We start from the raw sequence: 20169 nt of genomic DNA on the forward strand, positions 1-20169 counted from the left end.
GCACTGATCCACGTAAAAGGCCCCATTCCAAAAACAACCCAACAGCCGTTGGCTTTCTGTATGGACCGGCAACAACCTGAACGCCGCCTCGATGTCAGTTTTTGCTAGCAGCGCCCCAGGACCCGCAGCCCGCACTAACCCCACCACCTTATCGAATGAGGTATAAACTACGGAGCACAACTCGTGATCAATCCCGTCATTTACCGACGAACCTTTGGGATACGATAACTGTTGAATCAAACGAAACTTTCCGGGCTCGCGTTTAGGGACAATACCCAAAGGGGACACAACTAAATCTTTCACCGGCGACTCCACAAATGGCCCCGACATGCGCCCCAACGAAACTTCTTTTAACAACTTTTCCGACACGACTTCCGCATGCAAGTAAGCCGATTTTAAATTTCTCCGCGTAACCGGAACCTCATAAGGAGGCGGAGGAATAACAAAACCAACACTAAACCCTTCATAAAGCAACCTAGCTGCCGCCCTATCCGGATACTCATTTAGATAAAGGGCCATCCTTTCCACCCTCACCGGCGACACCCCCTTGACCAGCCCCGTGCTGGTTCCCGGACCTCTTTTTTCGCAGACATTTTGCCGCCCCGTGTGATGCACCATTACACTCGGAGCACACGTGCTTGAACTTGCACGTGGCCCCAAACTTGCACTGGCCTTCATTGAATTGCCAGCAAAACCCCGCCTTTCCCCCGCCGCTTGGTCCACTCTGACTAGACTGGCCTCCCTGGCCACCGCTCCCGGGAAAGGGCTGCCTAACCGGAGCCGTAACCCGCAACCAGAGAGCAATATCCTTCTGGTCCCACCGAATCGCCGGCCGAACCGCCTTCCGCTGACGGAATTGCTCATCATATCGCAGCCACGCCTGACCCCCATACGCCCTATGAGCCTCCCCAATCGCATCAAAATAACAAAATAACGCCGAACAATTTTCCGGCGCCTTTTCCCCTATCACACTAGCCAATATGGCGAACGCCTGCGACCAATTAACGAACGTCTGCGGGATAAGCCTATACCGCCGCCGTTCCTCCTCGTCCTTTTTACTCTCATCCCGCTTGCTCTTATCCAAATTGAATTTAGCCAGCGGCAAGAGAGAAAAAATTTCAACGTATTCATCTTTCCAGATCCGATCACGCACCTCCTGCTTTAAATGCGCCCCCAACGGACCCTCAAAACAAACATACACCTCCCCCCGAGCACGATCGTCCATGCGCACTCGATCGCCGTCCTTCTGTGCCTCAGTCTGCACCGACACCGCGACCGCCTCTCTAACCGCCACCACAGGACGCGCCTGCAACGATCCCACGTCCCTGGGGCCTTCCCAAACTACCGCAGGGGACACTTCCGTTACTACCGGCGCCGCGGCCCTATCAAGGCGCCCCACCAGCTCCCGTAAGCAACCCACTAAATCTGCCAAACCCGCTCCGTCGCGTCCGCCCGCGCCACTACCGGCCCCCGATGCTATGCTAGCAGCCCCCCCGCCGACACCCGACATAAAAATCGCTGGATAAGACAATAATGGAGTTATACACTCACCGGGCTGCACAGGCGCTGTGTTCCCGTCAGCCGGACCATCCTGACCTCGACGATGGACGTCCAGTTCACCTTCCTCCAGTTCTTCTCTCGCCGACGACTGTCCCTCCCAACGACATCTTCGGAAAGGGGATGAGGACGCGCTGACCGATGGGCCGGCAACCTGCCGCCCGACCGCCGGGACCCAGACTTCCGACCGGACCTGTTGCCTCGACGTCGCTGCAGATCTAGTCGTCCGTCTAGACGATCCTGACGAAGCCTGCCCCCTGGCCGGAACATCACCATGCGGGGCGGCCGTACCTTGCTCTCGACATCTTCCATCTGATGGGGGAGGGGTGACAGGGAGCCCAGCCTGCGACTCCCTGCTTACCGCCGGACCCCGTCGCGGCCTGGGATTCCTGCCAGGACGCAGGGCCTGGGAAGGGGCGGTCCTCCCAGCTGCCTGGCCTGCAGCGTCCGGGATCGGGCTCCCTCTGCGACGCCGTGTCCGCGGGACTACCTCCGGACTAAGGCGCTCTGGAGGTCGGGACCGCCGAGAGGGACGGGTCGACACAGCCTGCATCGCCGTCACCCCTGCCACCGCTCTCTGCCTGCCCAGCGCAGGAGCGGTTGTTGCCGACTCCCCCCCCGCCGCCATAGCCATGCTCGTAGGGGGGCCGGGGGAGGGGAGCCTGTCCCTTACAACAGACCCCGAACGCCGTGCCCGACGTGGCGAAACGGCGTCCGGGATCCGCGTTAATGCAGCCACGGTCTCCTCCAGCCATCCGGGACCGTGGTGCACAGCAGCGGCGCGCAGCCGCTCTAAAATCAGGGCCTCTGCCATTGCTAAAAAACCGGGCAACGGGGAGCTTTGCTTACTGTGTGTTACTCCTCCCGCTGCTTCCGGCTCAATGCCGAGAAACAGCGGGAAGCGCAGTAACGGCCCCCCCGCCCCCCTTAACTCCTCCCCGTCCCTCCTTCAGCTCCTTCAACTTTCCCTGACCTCGTAACATTAACCCTTTCCCTACCAGGACGGTCATGTCGGCTTCCCTTAAGCCTGCAGCTGCGTCCAGCCTCTTCTATAATAGTGGACAACCCCTCAAATAGTGGTGTTACTCTCAAACTTGTAGAGTGCATGTGGACTGTCATGTGGGCTTTCCTATTTCAGTGTCATCCCCTTGAAGGCAAAGAAGGCACCAGAGTAAAACTATGGAAGTCACAGATGAGCCTGAAGCGAGAGAAGAGCATACTTGACTACTTGTTGATAATGTGTGGAGAGCATACGTATGCCACGCCCTTTCAACATAGACCACACCCCAAAACGCCATCAGTCCAACTTTTTTTTTTCAGGAGTCTCCTGGGAATTCTTGTAGAGTAGGAATGTATGCAGAAGAGTCTGTGTGTTGTGTTACTGAGTGTCGACTTTCCATAGTCTTCAAAATAGATGACAATGGGTGTGTCTTCCTGTACCTGTTGACAGCAGGAATAACAGCTCTGGAGCACAAACTGCTGCTCCAATGACAAGAGAATTTCTGTGCAGACTAAGGCGCTATGCACACGACTGAAATAACCCGTAATTTCGTACCGTAATTACAGTCTGTAATTACGAGCCCGTTCGTTTCTATGGCCAACCGACACCTTCCCGTATATCTAAGGACGGTGCTCCCATACTTTATACTTTTTCGGGTCGTAATTACAGGCACGGTCGTGTGCATGGAGCCTAAGAGAAGAGAAATATTCTATCATCTGGATGATGCACTTTAAGTCTCCTCACAACAATATATTACTCTACAAGAGGCATCCCGCTGAGGTTATATGGTCTGTTCCCTATCCAGGAAATATTTGTGGCTTTAACATAATTCTGATGTTTTGTCTGAAGCTCCAACAGAAGCTCGGCCAAATATGTGTTAAATCACCAGTATTCTAGGAATATCTTTGTTCCTAACATAGCCAGAGATGAGTCACAAAGACAAATGTCTGACAGATGAAAGGGACTGTTTGATCTGGTCATCTTGTCCCTGTGGGCGTCTGCCACTAAATCTTTCTCTTGCCTGGTGTTCCCAAATTAGAGGTGGATTTTCTGAGTTTACCCTCCTATAGGGCAACATTATAGGTGACATACAGTAGGCAGTGGGCTCAAAATATTAAACCATAACTGATCATGGCAGAACATGTGGCCAGGACTGGTGGTGTCCCCTAATAATCTGTGACTTTCTGAAAAATTTTGTAGCTAGACTTTCCCTAACCTAGGACAAAGATTCAGTTCACATCCCTTACCCTGTATCTAATTACCCTGGTAAAAGTATAGTGGTTTGTTGGACCCCTCCACTCGGGGAAAATGCCCTGCCAGCCCTCTTGTTACTTCCCTGGACAATGGAGTGAACCAAGGACCAAACTGCAGGTTCTTTCGACAATTGGTCGCTCCCAGGCAGGACAAGACCTCATTCACACATGTGTACTTTCTCCTATTGCCTATCATCATATAACTAAAGATCAAAATTTGAAGCAGATATTTTTTTTCAGGCTCCATTGACTATTATAATTATATTATTGCTATATATTAATATGGTACCAATATGGACAGAACACAACCATATTTGAAGTGCAGATATAAAAGTATAGTGAATGGCTTCATGGATTCGTATTCAGGACCCTTCAAATCCAGAACTAATACCGGCATGAATGCTCTCATGTGAATTAGGATAAAGCTCCATAGCGGCACGGTGTCACAAGTAAATCGTGATAAAATTTCAGGATTACCATGATCCGACCTCAATGTAAAAAATTTGCAAGCAACCTTGTGTCTCTAGGATTTTACTATGATCCACGGGTGATAAGCGAGCGCCGATCGACAATACAGAATTTTGATCGACGCTCGTTTGCTCTATATAAACTGAACTATGATCAGAACGTATGGGGACGAACAAACGTTAATACAATTATTTGTACCCATACATTTGCATCTTGTTGTTTACACCGCAACCATTTTTTGGGCCGCATGAAAGATCCGATCAGCCGACAAACGAGCGTTTTCTCTTTCACTGGCTGATCACTGCCCTGTTTACACAGGGCAATGATCATGAACAAGGGTTCGCCGATCATTTTCCTATGTATGGCCCTGTTCACACTGCGTTTTTTTGCAGGCAGGCAAGGGACTTAACTGTTTTATTTTTTTACTGATTCTCAATTACATTATGTTTTTTTCACCAGTCACATTTAAAGTAAAAATAAAACTTCTCCTGGTTGCTACTTGCTATGTATCGCTGGTTTATATAATCTCTACACTCATGAATGTGGTGAATATATGAAACTTTGTACTATAACTTTTTAGGGGGACTGGCATTTTTCTCACCTTTCGGCAGCCCATATTTCCCCGTTTCCCTGCCTCCAGGCTCTCGGTAAATGTATACAGTCCTCTTACTGCTGATACTCTTGAGTAGCCGAAGATACATGGAAAAGCAGAGGGGGAGGAGGAGGATGATGCTGCAGTCTCTCCGCCTTAGCCTGTGCTTGAGATTCATTCTGTGGATATTTGGGAGCTTGTGGGGGAGGGGCGAGACTGGGATGAAGCTGATTTGTCAGAGCACACAGCACCTGGAAGAGCCAACCCACTCAGCACAATAATAGAGAGAAAATCTACAGAAATTACCACCAAAAGGCCAAAAATATGCGGGTTACAAACAACATTTCTGTCTGCACTACATCTACAGATATCTAAGGAGGGAGTGGGATTTTTAATGACAGGTACTGTTTAACTTCTGGTCTCTGAGCTCCCACAATGCACTGCACTTTGAAGGAAACCTTCAGAATTTTTAGTTTAGCTTTGGACATAAATGCAGAAAAGAAAACACGTAATGCCTATCCAGTATTTGTAAAAACTCTGCTCAAATATATTTAAAGATTAAAAGTATGTAAAATGTAGGAATTCTCCTTTAAATATTTAAAAAAACTTAACTCAATTGACCTGTAATTGTGTGCCATTACCTAACAGGAATTTATGTCAGCACACGTCGGCGCCAGATATGACAAATCTCTGACTTGTCACCTGCTATACACTGGTGTACTAGTGTGGATGGGAACTTTGTTTCTGGCCATTTGACCAGATAAGGATCACAATATCATACACGGCACCAAGTATACATCACCATATTAAATAAGGCACCAGGCACTGCATGAAGATCATTATACTATGGCTACAACTTAAAGATTTTGAACAAATTCCCTGAAGCCACAATGGAGTGCTTGCCTATAGGATGCCACGCATGTCATATATGGAATTAAAACTGATCCTAAAAGTTGGTGATCAGCAATTTTTTGTCCATCCCTCTAAACACGCCAATGTCAGTGAGATCGGCCAACTATCTAATGTGTATGGGGGTTCTCCTGACTTTCCCCCAATGGCAGATGTTGGGAAAAGAAGAATCAGGCATAGGTCCCATCAACCCTCTCCATTATTTTTGAGATGGGTGGAACAGCTATCTTAAAGGGGCTTTTCCGTAATTATTATTTATTACCAATCCAAAGGATAAGTGATAAATATCTGATCAGTGGGGTTCCGACCACTGGGACCCCCACCGATCACTAAAACGGACTTACCTGGGAGCCCCATAGGAATGGAGTGGTAGTGCGCATACTCTGCTACTGCTCGATTAATTTCTGTGGGGCTGCCGAGTGCTATCTTCGGCAGCCCCATAGAAATAAATGAAGCTGTGGAGGAGCATGCGCACTACCACTCCATTCCCATGGAGCTCCCAGGAACTGCAAGGTAAGCCTGTTCTCGTAATCGGCAAGGGTCCCAGATGTCGGACCCCTACTGATTAGATATTTATATACTGATTATGGGAAAACCCCTTTAAGTGTATGGCCTCCTTTAGGGACGTCCATCATCAAAACCTTCATGCCATGTGTTACATTAACATTAAAGTCAATAGGACTATTGATGTGGTGAATCGAATTGATGGATGTCAATGACATCAGCTTTTTCCATCTGTCATTCCACTGATTTCTGTTTTAAAGGAACACTCTGGTGAAAACTGAAACATTGTGTTTTGTCAAGAGCAGGGCCCGAGGGGGCGGTGCATGACACAGGAATTCTCTCTTTGCACTAGTTTGCCGTTATTGAACCAGAACTATATTTGTTTGCTTATGATCACCTTCTAATATTCCTTAAAACATGAATAAAACATCAAAACGGATCTACAAATTCAAACTGTACATTTATTTAAAAACAAAAAAGTAAAAAACAAAAAAGAATTTTCCTAAAAAACACAGAAATATGAAACCACGTACAGTACGTATAGAGAGAAGGGGATTGTTGTTTATATACTTGAGGGACAATGCAGGCAGAAATCAGACAGGACTGTAAGATGGTTCGAGGGACAGTTTAAGTTTGTGAGAGGAGAGATAGAATCTTTTCTTTTTACACTTTTCCTTTCTTCCTAAAGACATTAGTGATTAAAAAATAGAAATATTGGGAGGATTGGGGAGGGGAACGTCAGGATAGAGTGCATGTTGGAGACAGGTTTTAAGGGACTTCTGCAGATTCCTTTATTCTTGAGGGTGCTGAACCCATGGGACCATTCTTGGGGTGCCTGGCGCTCACGGCTCTAGTCCTTTCCTTTACCTTTTTTGCCTAAGAAAAAAAAATACATATTATTTGTGTCCATGGTACAGGGCATTAACTTTATGGAGCCATTTTCCCACCATACACTACAACACAACAATCACCTGCCAACTCCACCAGTACCTTCTCCTCTATGACCACAGAGACACATTTACACACTTCGATGCTCAATGATATAGGGAGAGGTTGAACAGCAATTTTAGAAATGCAGCCAATTCATTTGGATTGGCCATCAGGACCTGCCTGAGATCGTGGACCACAGTAGTAGAACATGCTTTGGACCTCCGCTGCTCTTGTCTTCACTTGGGCCACCTAGACCATTAAAGGCCTGGAGCAGTTACTCCTTTGAATAAATGATAATCTGTCTCTTGAGGAGACGTGAATGGCTCACCTTTGGTTTTGGTCTTGATGGAGCATGGTTTGGTGGCCTGCACAGTTTGCTCACACTCTGCATCGTATAGAGCCTTCTTCAGGGTTCCAGAACGGCTCTTTACTCCAGTTTCAACATTACATTCACCCCAGTTCTCAAACTTGTATTTGCAGTCAGCTGTGGAATATCAGACACATAATGATAAGATACCCTGAACATATGTGTCTATATTACATATGAATCTGAGATATTGCTTACATTTTTTTTAGTAGAGTTCCAAATGAGGCTCTAGATCACTTCCTTTAAAAATGTATCCAGCACCAATGAAAATGTATGTCTCTGCTCTAAATTCACAATCGGGGTGTGTTCACATCAGCGTTCGCTTTCCATTGTTGGGTTCCCTCTGAGCTTTCCATCAGAGGAACCCATCAACGGAAAGGCAAAAGAGAACCATAGTTTCTGTTTGCATTACCATTGATTTCAATGGTAATGCTTCTGTTGCTAATGGTTTCCGTTTGTCTCCGTTCCGTAAGGTTTCCGTTTTTTTTACAGAATAGCACAGTCGACTGCGCTATTGATTCCGTAAAAAAAACAAACTGAAAACGTACAGAACGGAGACAAACTGAAACCATTGGCAACGGAAGCTATGGTTACCATTTGCCTTTCCGTTGATGGGTTCCTCTAACGGAAAGCTCAGACGGAACCCATCAACGGAGAGCGAACACTGATCTGAACAGGCCCTCAAAATAGAGCCAAGTCATATAAGACTATATGCTTTATGATTCTTTTAAGGAGAACTCCATTTACGAGACTCCATCTCTTGAAGGCTTCTTGCAGAAGTACTATTCTCTTCTGGTCCCAATATGAACACTTCGGTTCCTAAGCTCCCACCAGTCAGTGCATCATAAGGGACCTTGAAGTAGATTAAAATCACTATCCACATCAATGTTGATATCTTTATTGACAAACAGTAGGATTTTGGATAAGTCCATTGATGTGGATCACAATTCTATTCCACACAATGATCCCAGTGACTACGTAGATGGGGGATGAGGGTCGGAAATATTTTCATTGGGACAAAGAGGAGAGTGATGCTTCTGCAAGGAACCTGGATATTGAAGTGATGATCCTTTTTGTTGTACATTTGGAGGACACTCCAAACCCGATTTCATGGTTGAGGTGATGAAAAGAGTTCTTCACCTACATTCATCCACATGACCATCCCAGAATAAGGTCTATAGATGGTACATTTGTACCTGCGTAGAAAAATAAAGAGACACCGGCGTATCTATAGGGGGTGCCTAGGTACAGTAGCTGTTGCACCCAGGCCCTGTTGCCTGAGGGGGTTCCTCTGTCACATAAATGGCACATGACAGTTGGGGACCCGATTACAGGTTTTTCATTGGGGGCCAGGAAGTTAAAGTTACGCATCTGTATAGAGATGTGAAAGTGTTTTAATATGCATCCCTATGTTCCCCTTTAAGGTACAGATGGACTTTTAGTAAAGTATTTCCTACGATGACTAAGCATCTGAACTTGTAGACATTCTTGAACTTTTCTATATAAATTATGGATCTGACTAAACATCTTTCTCACCTCCAAATGGTTTCTTCCAGTTGCAGGGCACCTTGCACTTAAGTTTGCGTGTCTCCTCTTGGCATGTTCCATCCCGGGTGCCTACTCCACAGTCCTTGCTATTAGGGATACAACTACCCCACTTCCATTCTGCGCAGTCAGATGCTACCTTCTTAGCTTTGTCTGTTAAGGAAAAACAAAATGTTTAAGGCTAAAGGAGTATGTAGAAATCTTAAAAGAGAATTCCTACTTTTTGGTTAAGGGTGATCTAAGCTTTCAGTATTTTTGTGTGTAAAAGAGCAACAAAGCTGTAAAAACTTACATCATTTTTTTATTTATTAGTGAATTCAGTCCTCACGTCAAAATCTATGGGACAATGGAGAAACATACTCAAGTTGTCCACAAAGAAGTGGTCCCCAAGATTTTGACTTGGTGACTTAATTGACCAAAATCGTTTTTTTTACATAACTTTTGGGTGGAGTCCTCCTTTAGGTTAAAGGGAAAACATAACATTTGAAGACTGTTGTGTAGAAGTAACATAAAGCGGATTAAGGGTAGAGAGTAATAATAACAGTTGTACCTTTTTTGTTTTTACCAGCCTGAGAACTCACAGCAAGAATTGCCACCAGCACAATGACAAACAAAGCTCGCAAGTCCATCCTGTGAGGGCAAAAATAAGCTAAAGTTAAGTGAACATAAAGATTAGAATTCATGTCAAATTTTTCTCAGTTTTAGTCATTGAATGGGTTGTCCACTTTGAACAATCCCTTATTGATAGAAGGTTCACTGGAAGAAAAGCTAATCACTGGGTTTCCTACTACTGAGATCTCCAGCGATCAGCTGTAGCAGCAAGTGTTTAATTTCCCTGCAGTGCCACCATAGGGGAAATGAAGCATTGCACAGTGCCCATTAAAATCAATGGGCTGTCCATGAACTATATGAATGTGGTGGTACTTCAGAGTGAGGACCCTTTGTAGCTGCTCTCTGTTCTGGCTAATAGATGAGAGTCCTAAATAGGGGACCCCCTTTATTAACTTACAATGTGCATGGAACATTCTTCCCATTATTTCAGCTTTTTCTGCATGTACACCCCATTATCAACAAATGTTCCAATACTGAAAAATATTGGAATGCTAGATGGTATTGAATGCAAATTTCCCTGGTCTATGGCCAACAAAATAATCTGAGTATCTATTAACTGATACATGCTATCACCACTTCACATGGATGGCGACCTTTATCATTAGATTATGGTTTCTCAGGTATCTCGGGGGACATGGCCGTCAGTAGTTACAGTGTCTTACTGACCATGCCGTATAATATGAACATACACAGGCCTCTGATATATGAGACACAGTGCTGTGTTAGATATAGATGTGTCCACAGAGAAGAGGGAGCCCCATGTCAAATTTTAAATTAGTGCCCCTTCTTTGTTCTCGATCATGCTACCACTACCCCTTGCAAGAGGGTCTAGCACTTGTTGACTTCTTTCCAATCATTCAATGAGTAAAGAGTGGTAAGACCCTAAGGTTGGTTTCTTTCTATCTTGCTAATGTCGGGAGCCCCCATGGTCCACAACACCCGTGAGAAAGGGGTATAAGGAGAACCTAAGCTTGAGCCACCTCTCCTTTAGCACCATACCAGCTGCATGGGCTACCTCTATAGCATGTACACCTTTGATCAGAAATGCTATTGCTTGTCAATCATGGTTGAGGAGGTGCAGTACTCTCTAGTGATCTCAACTAACCAAAACCTTCGAAGGATATTGAGCTCATTACCTAGAACCTTGGCTTTATCCATCCAGATGGGGTAATTGAGATAACTGTGGGGGTCCTTGAGCTGGAATTCCCACTGTAATTTTCCATCTTTTTTTCAATTATATATTTGATTTCTTTGAGTGGATTTCCCCTTTGTGTTGATATGTGACTAATCCTCATGATGCAACCATTTTATGAGTCGAACCCGTTGCAGTCTATCATTTTATTAAATACTTGACACAACCCTTGGCGAATATTCATAAAACCTTATTTACATTTACGACGACCCACTTGAATTGAAGTGAATATTAATTTAACCCTAACATTTCCAAGACACTTCTAGTTCTAAAGTTAAGAAGTGACCAAGTAGGAAAAACCCAATCCCGCTACCACTTGTAATGTCTATTAATGTCATGGACCAGGAAGCCATCACAGTCTTGTTCCTGCCATTCACTTGTGTACAATGAACAAAGAAGATTTAGCATCTAAGGAACACTTTCCTTCTACTTCATGGCTGACCAAAGACTCTCTACTTACAACAGAGGCTTATTGTTCTCCATCAGACACTGAATGCAATACGTCACTGAGAGGTATTTAAAGCTACTACAGCAGGTTAAAGTATCCTATTATGTATGCATAGTCTATAAAGCTCCATCATTGTTTACCATCTAAAGAAAACCCTTCCAGATCTATAGCCGGGAGGCATTCCTCTGAAGTGCCTTCTTTTGCATGGACAGGTCCTACTTTTGACCTAATTCCATCTGCCGTCTCTACTCGGTCTTCTTAAATGTCTCTCTTTGGGACGTGATCAGTAGATTTGTACTAATGAATCTTCTATATTGCTCCAGAAAGAGTTCATCTTGTTCCTAACTTCATATTATTTCTATTCCTACATCTTATCTAATAAGACGTCAATATTTTAATGAAGAACATGGACCTCCTTAAAAAGTGGATCTAATACACCATGAACCTTAAAGGGGTTTTCCATGACACGGCAAATTGATTGGATATGCCATAACTGTCTGATCTGTGCTGTATTGTCAGCTGGTACCTACTAAGGACCAGTTTCCAGGGACGAGGTGGCCATACATGTGCAGTTAAGTCCCGTTAATGACTATAGGAGACACAGAAACAGCCGAGTGAGCATGGCACATCAATAGGTACCTATCCAAAGGGTTTTGTACGTATTTTACATTGATAACTTTTCCTTAGTGCGATCAGGCCCCACACCCAGGACCCATCGATCAGCAGAATGAAGGAGCAGCGCCACTCGGAGCACTACTCCTTCACTCGGGTACTGACACATAAACACACACATGTCCTTGTCTTTGTGTCTGATACTGCAGCTCAGCCCCAAGAGGGCTCTAAAAAGGGCTGAGCTGCGGTACCGTAGTCAGGTATATAAATGTAGCAGCGTCAGGTACTGTAATAAATGCCTCGTGGGGCTACAGCGAGCGTCGTTGCCCTTTCATTCTTCTGATCAGTGAAGGTGGCGAGGTGGGAACCCCACTGATCACACATTGATATGCTATCCTAAGGACACGTCATGGCAGAATGGGGGTCCCATGGCGATGCAAAGTGGTCGCCAGCCGCAACAGCGGAGAGGTGGTCACCGTTGTGTTCATTTCTCGCCACTAAAGTCTATGGGAGTTACGAAAAGACAGACTAACACTGCAGGCTATGCTTTCTCATACAAATATTCATCTAAATAAATTATTATATTCTGAAAATGTTCAGAGTTTGCAGAATAAATTCCTCGTGGGACCCTTTGGCATTACATGACGTCTCATACATAATACTCTCGATGATCAGATATCACAAATTAAACGAACAAACCATAAAAAGTTCAAACACAACCCCTCCCTTGTTTTACAGCATCGTAGTCCAGTTTCCGCTGACATCTGTTGCGTGTAGACTGTTCTATGCCCCATACAATGTTGGACTAATAGCCTCAGGCACATTCCAGCCACAGGACCCAGCATGGTGCTCTCCCCAGGGGGAAAATTCCCATCTGGGGCATTTACTGGTGTTTAGAGAGACCAGAAAATCTGCAATTCACACTACAGCCAGTCATGTGCACACAATGTCTTAATCCGGGTGCTATACAGCAATAAAATAGCACAAAGGGAAATATAATAACAAACTAAGACATGAGGGTGAAAAAACAGATGACTCTCTCCAACCAACACACAGATGCAGCAGAGCTGAATCGGTTATTTAGATTTAGGTAATCTAATAAAACATGTTTACATTCAACACTATGTAAAACTCAACTCACATTACATCCGTGTATTTTAACACATCTACATCATAACTATACTATAATTTAGCATTAAATATATATCCAAAGCAAATGTGGATAAAGTAGAGCTGAATTGGCCATTTTTTGTGTATTTCTCGCCCATATTCTGTCCATTTTAACAACGGACAGCTCACTGACCCATACGATTTAATAGGGCTATTCACACATCCGTTTTATTTCATGGAACGTATGTCATTGCAAGAAACTGGGCAGTTTTTTGCAGACATAAATCAGACACGCTCGTGTGAATAAGGCCTAAACATGACAGGAACCCACATATAATACACAATAATATCAGGGCACATTGTGCCAAATTAGAAACTCGACTCAACTACATCTGTATGTAATGCATGCGGATAAGTATCCTAATATCACACACTGTATGCTGGTGACTTCTGATAAAGTGCAGTATAGTATGTTCACACGCTTAGCAAAAAACCTCTGAAAATTCGGAGCTGTTTTCAAGGGAAAACAGCTCTTGATTTTCAGACGTTTTTTAAGCCACTCACGATTTTCGCCGTTTTTCAAAATGGCCGCGTAAAAAAACAGCCCAACGGAACGCCGTTTTTCCCATTGAAATCAATGGGCAGATGTTTGGAGGCGTTCTGCTTATGATTTTTCGGCTGTTTTTCGGGCATTTACAGCCCGAAAAACGGACGAAAATAGACCTTGTGAACATACCCTTATAGTTTTATATATAACATAATACAGTAAAATTCCTTTAGTCTGGCGTCATTCGGACTTGGCATGTATCAAATATTCTGGATTAACAGATGGTCATACACAAAACTGTTGTAAGGCCTTCACACAGGTTCAGTCAGTGCAGATTTTCTGCAGATTGTACGTGCATTTTTTTAACCCAAAATCTAAATTGGATCCAGTAGAGCGGACCTCTAACGCCTAGGTTTCGTTCCTGGCTTTGGCCAAAAAAAAATACATGCAAAATCTGCACTGTGTGAACAAGGCCTTAGGGTGGAGAACCATCAGGAAGACAGCAAAAATGTTAAAAGGGTTATCCACTACCGGACAACTGATGACTTATCCGCCGGATGGGTCATCAGTATAAGATCAGTGCGAGTCCGACCCCCGGACCCCGCGTTGATCAGCTGCTCTAGCTGCCTCCGTGCACTGGACGTCCATGCCGGAAGCAGATGGCTCCGGTCACGGAATAGCAGCCGAGCTGCAGTACTATTTAAGTGAATAGGAGCAGAGCTGCAGTTCTACAGAACAGCCACTAAGCAATGTACGGAGCTAACTGCTTCCGGCTCCGTACACCGCATAGTGTGCAATGACATCCAGTGCCCACAGGCAGCCGGAGCAGCCGATCGGTGCGGGGTCCAGGTATCGGACACACATTGATCATATACTGATGACTTATTAAGTGGATAGGTCATCAGTTGTCCGGTAGAGGAAAACCCCTTTAAGACAAGATGTGCTGCTATCCCTTAAGCCTTGTTTACGTCAGCATTGGCCTTCCGTTCATGGGTTCTGTTAGACCTTTCCATCAGAAGAACCCATGAACGGAAACAATAGTGTAGTCGACTAATTCACAAATAATCTATTAGACCTTATTGATGATATGCCCTGTGTTATATCAGGAGGGTGGTCCTCAGAATCATTTCCTCTGTTGGGCCTAAGAAACTCCATGACCCTGAATGGTTGACTTCAGCAGCAAAACTTGAAGCTCCTGGACCCCAATTCAAAACCTATAACAGGGCCACCACCTACCATGTGCTTGTATAATACTGTTGGGGTCCTTAGACCACCAGGTGTGACTGTAACCACTGCACCCCCTATAGTTACACCCTAGGCTGGGATCTGTGCAATCAGACACATCTGTCCACACAAATAGATACATTTCCACAAGTCCACCAAAGATATTTTGGAAAATCATAAACCACAATGTGTGCCTAAGTCAGTATCATAATTCCCTCTCCAACATATCAATGAAGTATCTATAGATGTCAACACTTCTTTTAAACTATTTTCCAGGAACTCCCAATGTTTGAACTGACATATGTGAACCTATTGTGCATAACATAGGATTTGGAGAACCATCAAGCCAACCATTGCCTATCATGAAATGGATTACTCCTATCCCCGAAACTTTTTGTGATTTGACTAGATAGCTCATATATGGCCTTTTTTCTTCAATGTGTCCCTATAGACTAAAAACCTAAACCAGCCTAACAAGATTGTATGTTACTTCTCTTTTACATTACTAGAGGCTGACCATAGGCGTCAGACTTTCTCTGCAGATCCCACTGATCATGGCAGAATCCACCAATAACATAGTCTCAAGGGGGTTTTACACTGGGCAATTATCAGGCAAACGATCATTCATATAACGCTCGTTGCCGATTATTGCCCTGTGTAAACAGGGCAGCGATCAGCAGATGAACGAGAAAACGCTCGTTCATCTGCTGATCGTATCGTTTTAAAAAAGTTAAAGATTATCGTTGTCGGCAGCGCATCTCCCTGTGTAAACAGACGAGCTGCCGACATGACAATAATGTATGAGGAGGAGCGATTGGAGTAACGGACGCTCGACCCCATCCATAGCTCCATGTGACAGGAGCAAACGAGCGCCGATCAACGAGATGTCTCGTTGATCGGCGCTCACTGAACCGGCCAAAATCGGCCCGTGTAATAGGGCCTTAAGGAACAACATCCGCTGTCAGGGTACACAACAATGTCAGGTTAGTTTTAACCTGTTTGATGCTTTGGTTTCCCGGGGAGATAAGCAGTCACAGATATGTCTTCCTGTTGTATAAAAACGACATTTTTGTGCATATTAATGGTGGAGCCGGCCGCAATAGCTGTTGGCAGGACAATTGTTCTTCAGTTGTCCCCCTGATGTCTAGGTCCAGCTTTAGTCACAAAAGTAAATTTAGAATTAGATAAACACAGTCACCTGCCATGAACTTCTGTTCCATGAGGTCCCAGCTGTGTCCATCACTAAACTCTACAAAGAGACTCTTCAAGGAGTCAAAAGACCTGAAAGAATGTCTACCCAAAAATAACAACTCACCAGTACCTACATAAAAGTTCTTGAGTTGTCCTCTTCTGTCAAGCTGTTAAAAACCTATTCTATAAAGCCCGGTGATGACCCGTGACCAACCATATTGGTCGTCAATCAACTTTCTCAAAAACAGATATAGCCAAAACAGTAAAGAGAATTTAACAGAAGAAGAAGACTTAAAGAGGTTGTCTGGTTTAGAAGAACCATATTGAAATTCCGACATAATAGATGGGGGTTCAGGACCTTCATTTGTTAACCTGAGTGGAAAGCAGCTACAAAGAGTGTCTCTTCCACTAAAGGACCAACCATGTCCATATATTATCGGACAACCCAAAGATTTCAACTTAATTTACCCTGTGGCGCTACAGCAAAATTGAACACCTACTGCAGGGGTCCTCCACAGATTACAGCTGATCAATGGGGTTCTCAGCAGGGGACCCTTCTAGCCAAAAGGGATTTTTCAAGCAGACAATCCCTTTAAGAACTTTTTTAAAGAGGCGGGGGTGCTCTTTAAATTCTAGGCCAGTTTATCAACACAGTGGGATGAAACTCTATGACAGTGGTATCCAACTTCCAGCTACTGTGCAGGCTGTCAGGGCATGCTGGGAGTTGTAGTTTCAAAACAACTGGAGAGACACAGGTTGGAGACCACTGGTCTATGTCGATTTACTGTACTAGGGCGATGACTACTAAGCATTTAAAGCATAGATTTACTATATATATATATATGAGTTTTTATAAATTGCTTGTTAGAATCTAGTCTATGAATAATCATTACATTATATACTGTAGGTACAAAAGTTCATCAGAAATCTATCAATTTTTTTTTTTTAGAAAATAGCGTATAATAGTGGCCATATACAAAAAATAAAAAGGAGATAGTGGGGTTTCTAATGGCAACTAATATTTTTCAAAATGACAGTTGTAATCTGATTGGTGGCAAAATACTAAAGCAAAGGAAAAAATAAAGGAACTTTCCATAGCAACAAAACAAATTAATGCTTTCAGTTTTCAATCCGCCACGTCCGTGCATTATGTGGAAAGCCCACTGATTTAATGGCCACGTGTAATACTTTATTTCACCTCTGGTGGCACTGCAGGGAAATTGAAATGAAAACTTGCTGCCAGATTCCCCCACATATTACAGCAGATCACTAAGGGGGGGGGGGGTCCCAGCAAAGGGACATTCCGTGATCATCTTAATTTCGGGGATCCTAACAAAGAGGGACTATCCAAAGCAGTCAACACCATTAATTTTATTTTAAGGAGCAATTAGCAATCAAATATCAAGGTAAAATTGGATAAATGTTGCGTAATGATGTTACATATTAATAATATTAACTGTCAATATACAAGGGTGAGTCAAAAGTCACAAACCACCCAAATGAAAAGCAAAATTCTGATATGATGATGAAGTCAGATATTTGGCTGGTTCTTCAGATCTATCTATCTATCTATCTATCTATCTATCTATCTATCTATCTATCTATCTATCTATCTATCTATCTATCTATCTATCTATCTATCTATCTATCTATCTATCTATCTATCTATCATATCTATATTACAATTTGAACAACTGCACCCCTAGGAAACAAAGCAGTTAAGGTTTTTGTAATTAACCTCTTAAAATGGTCTCAATCCCCGGCTCGCTTTTTTTCTCCTTAAAGTCAATAATCTAATGTTAGCATTGGCCGAGAGCCACAACTTCTGTGGATTTAAAACACACACAGGATCAAGACAAGCATTTTATGTCATGTTAACGTCTCCAAATTCAGGATTACGCATTAATTGCCCAATTAACTTTAACTGGATCGCGGATAGGGGCTCTCGCTCGTTAGGGAATCCACAGGTCGAGAGCTTTTGGATGTCGGTCAAATGCAGCATATTAAAAGCTGCATAAATATTTGAGAAGCCACATGAGAGAGTTTAATGGAGTTTAATGGAGTGGGGAAGAGCCATTGAGGTTAACAAGTGGGGGGGGGGGGGGGGCGGTGAATACGTAAGAGGCTGGGGAACTTGGAGAAGGTGAAGATTTGCGTAATGATATTTCGAAGCCAAATTGATTTGGGGCACTTGTCACCCTATGCATGACGTTTTTATAATGTAGGGAACAAAAAGAAACAAAAATTTCCACTCAAAATTGTTCTCTTCCAGGCACAACTTAATCCCTATTACCCATGATTCATGTGGTGCCAACGTATTCTGTGGCGCTGCATACAAATTGTAATCAGACCCTGTCCCCAGTATGGCCCACAATCTAATTTTTCCTCCAATTTACTTTACTAATATACTTTCTTTATGTATTTGTTCTACCTTCTTAGTCTTGCCCTAAGACCTCCTAGATAAGTAATCGCCAGCACTGCATTTTCTATCGGCCATTGCTGTGTAAAAGGGTAATTAGTATCAGACAGAAAAGAATGTAAACAAAATGTAAACAAAAAAAACAATAAAAAATGTAACTTTTTGTAAGTACATTTTTGAACGTAAATTTCTATGCAATACGTTGATTCAGTAGGTAACACCCTGGGTCGTTGTTCTTCTCTACGTAGAGTGAACGTATTTTCATACTCCCCGGGGTGTTCTTTGGATAAAGTGGGTGGAATTTAAGGGACCATTTTTTTGTAGGTACCAGAATAAAGAAAGTTATTGTCCCCTAGTTGGCTTGCAATCTTTTGCATAGGAAAGATCATACTGATTTATGATTTATACAGCTGCTTTTGTCATTTAAACGATGCCAAGGGGCCTTTAAGGGGGAAGACGGGTATGAGGGACATCTAGAACGTGTTCTACCAAACAAAGAACTTTACATAATTTTATTCTTCTCCATGGTACCAGCTCTTCTAGAAAGTTCCTACACATCCCAGCATCCTTGAACGGTTTATTATATACTTTATCTTGCCCTCCTTACCTTAATACCCCTTGACCCTCACAACAACACTCCCTATAACTCAACTCTTAACTACTCCACTAACCTCCTCCAGCAATTTGATGGATAAGGTTTGGGGTCAAGACCCTAGTGACCTTGAATAAGTGGCTCTAAAGAAAGAAGGTTGTCCTGGAGGAAGCATCTTGTTCAGGCTAGTTGCATACAAATACATTCATCTCCGGAGGCATTGATCCCTTTAGATTTTAAGTTCTAAGAGGCAACGTCCTTCTGTTTGATCGTTAGTAGATGGTTTATTCAATATTTGATCCACGGCAGAGTATATTGGCCCTATAAAAATGAAGCACCTACAAACCTTTCACTGATGGTATACATGTAGGAAAAAATATTCTTCTAGAGCTAGAGCCCTGAACATCTACTGGGCTTCTAAACTTCTCCAAACTTTCTGCACCCCTCCCAGGTTCCTCTGTTGTGTAGGACAGAAGTACCTGTAATTCTTACCTGTGCCCCGGCTCTAGTCTTTGCCTCCTGGTCCTAGTTGTGAGTATGTGTGGAGTAGTAGTACAAGCAGCAGAGAGCACTGCGTTCTTATCTCTTCCTTTGTGTTTCCCAACTAGTTTCAGCTAGTCGGACAGAAACCTTTCAATTATCTGCTCAGCTGACACCAGTAGGGAGTTTTCCCAAACTCTGCCCAGCTCCAACCCTCCCCCAAAGTATAAAGAAAAGGGGAGGAGGGGGTGGTGGAAGGGGAGGGGTGGGCTATACTAGCCATTTCCCATTAGCCAGCTGTGCCAAATCTGGACTCTACAAATCAGAGGATCTGGCTCTATACCTTGAAGACATTAGCTGCTATGTGCTGGAACGTGTCACACTTGTAGGCACCTTTCTCAATAACGGAGGACATTGGGGTTATCGAGGTTTAACCTTTTGCCCGCAGGGTGAAGAAGCTACAGACTGAGGCCAGTTTTAGACATCTGTAATGTTGCATTACAACCTCAATACTCAAACACCAAGGTGTTCTGAAAACTGAACTTAGATCACCGAGAAGTTTGGTTCAGTAGAGTCGTTGGTCCAGGTGTCACAAAAATGTGATCATACTATGAATG

The 20169-nt window shown here is 43.8% G+C and overlaps 1 protein-coding gene across 1 annotated transcript; it reads right to left on the minus strand.

Moving 5' to 3' along the window:
- Positions 1-6724: 6724 nt before the first annotated feature.
- Positions 6725-19730, minus strand: MDK (midkine). The gene is made up of 5 exons (XM_075837020.1): positions 19565-19730; positions 9676-9755; positions 9117-9278; positions 7542-7697; positions 6725-7159 (listed from the first exon to the last, which is right to left on the minus strand). The coding sequence occupies exons 2-5, from the start codon at positions 9752-9754 to the stop codon at positions 7134-7136; spliced, it is 423 nt and encodes a 140-aa protein (XP_075693135.1). The 5' UTR covers position 9755; positions 19565-19730; the 3' UTR covers positions 6725-7133.
- Between the last annotated feature and the right edge of the window lie 439 nt (positions 19731-20169).

Source organism: Rhinoderma darwinii, chromosome 9 (genome assembly GCF_050947455.1).
Source record: "Rhinoderma darwinii isolate aRhiDar2 chromosome 9, aRhiDar2.hap1, whole genome shotgun sequence".
Classification (NCBI taxonomy): Eukaryota; Metazoa; Chordata; class Amphibia; order Anura; family Rhinodermatidae; genus Rhinoderma; species Rhinoderma darwinii.

Excerpts from the sequence above, each read along its gene's own strand:
- MDK (XM_075837020.1), bottom strand. The coding sequence starts at position 9,754 with ATGGACTTGCGAGCTTTGTTTGTCATTGTGCTGGTGGCAATTCTTGCT. Across the intron at positions 9,279-9,675 it reads GGCTGGTAAAAACAAAAAAG|ACAAAGCTAAGAAGGTAGCA; the intron begins GTACAACTGTTA and ends TTTCCTTAACAG. Across the intron at positions 7,160-7,541 it reads CATCAAGACCAAAACCAAAG|GCAAAAAAGGTAAAGGAAAG; the intron begins GTGAGCCATTCA and ends TTTTTTTCTTAG.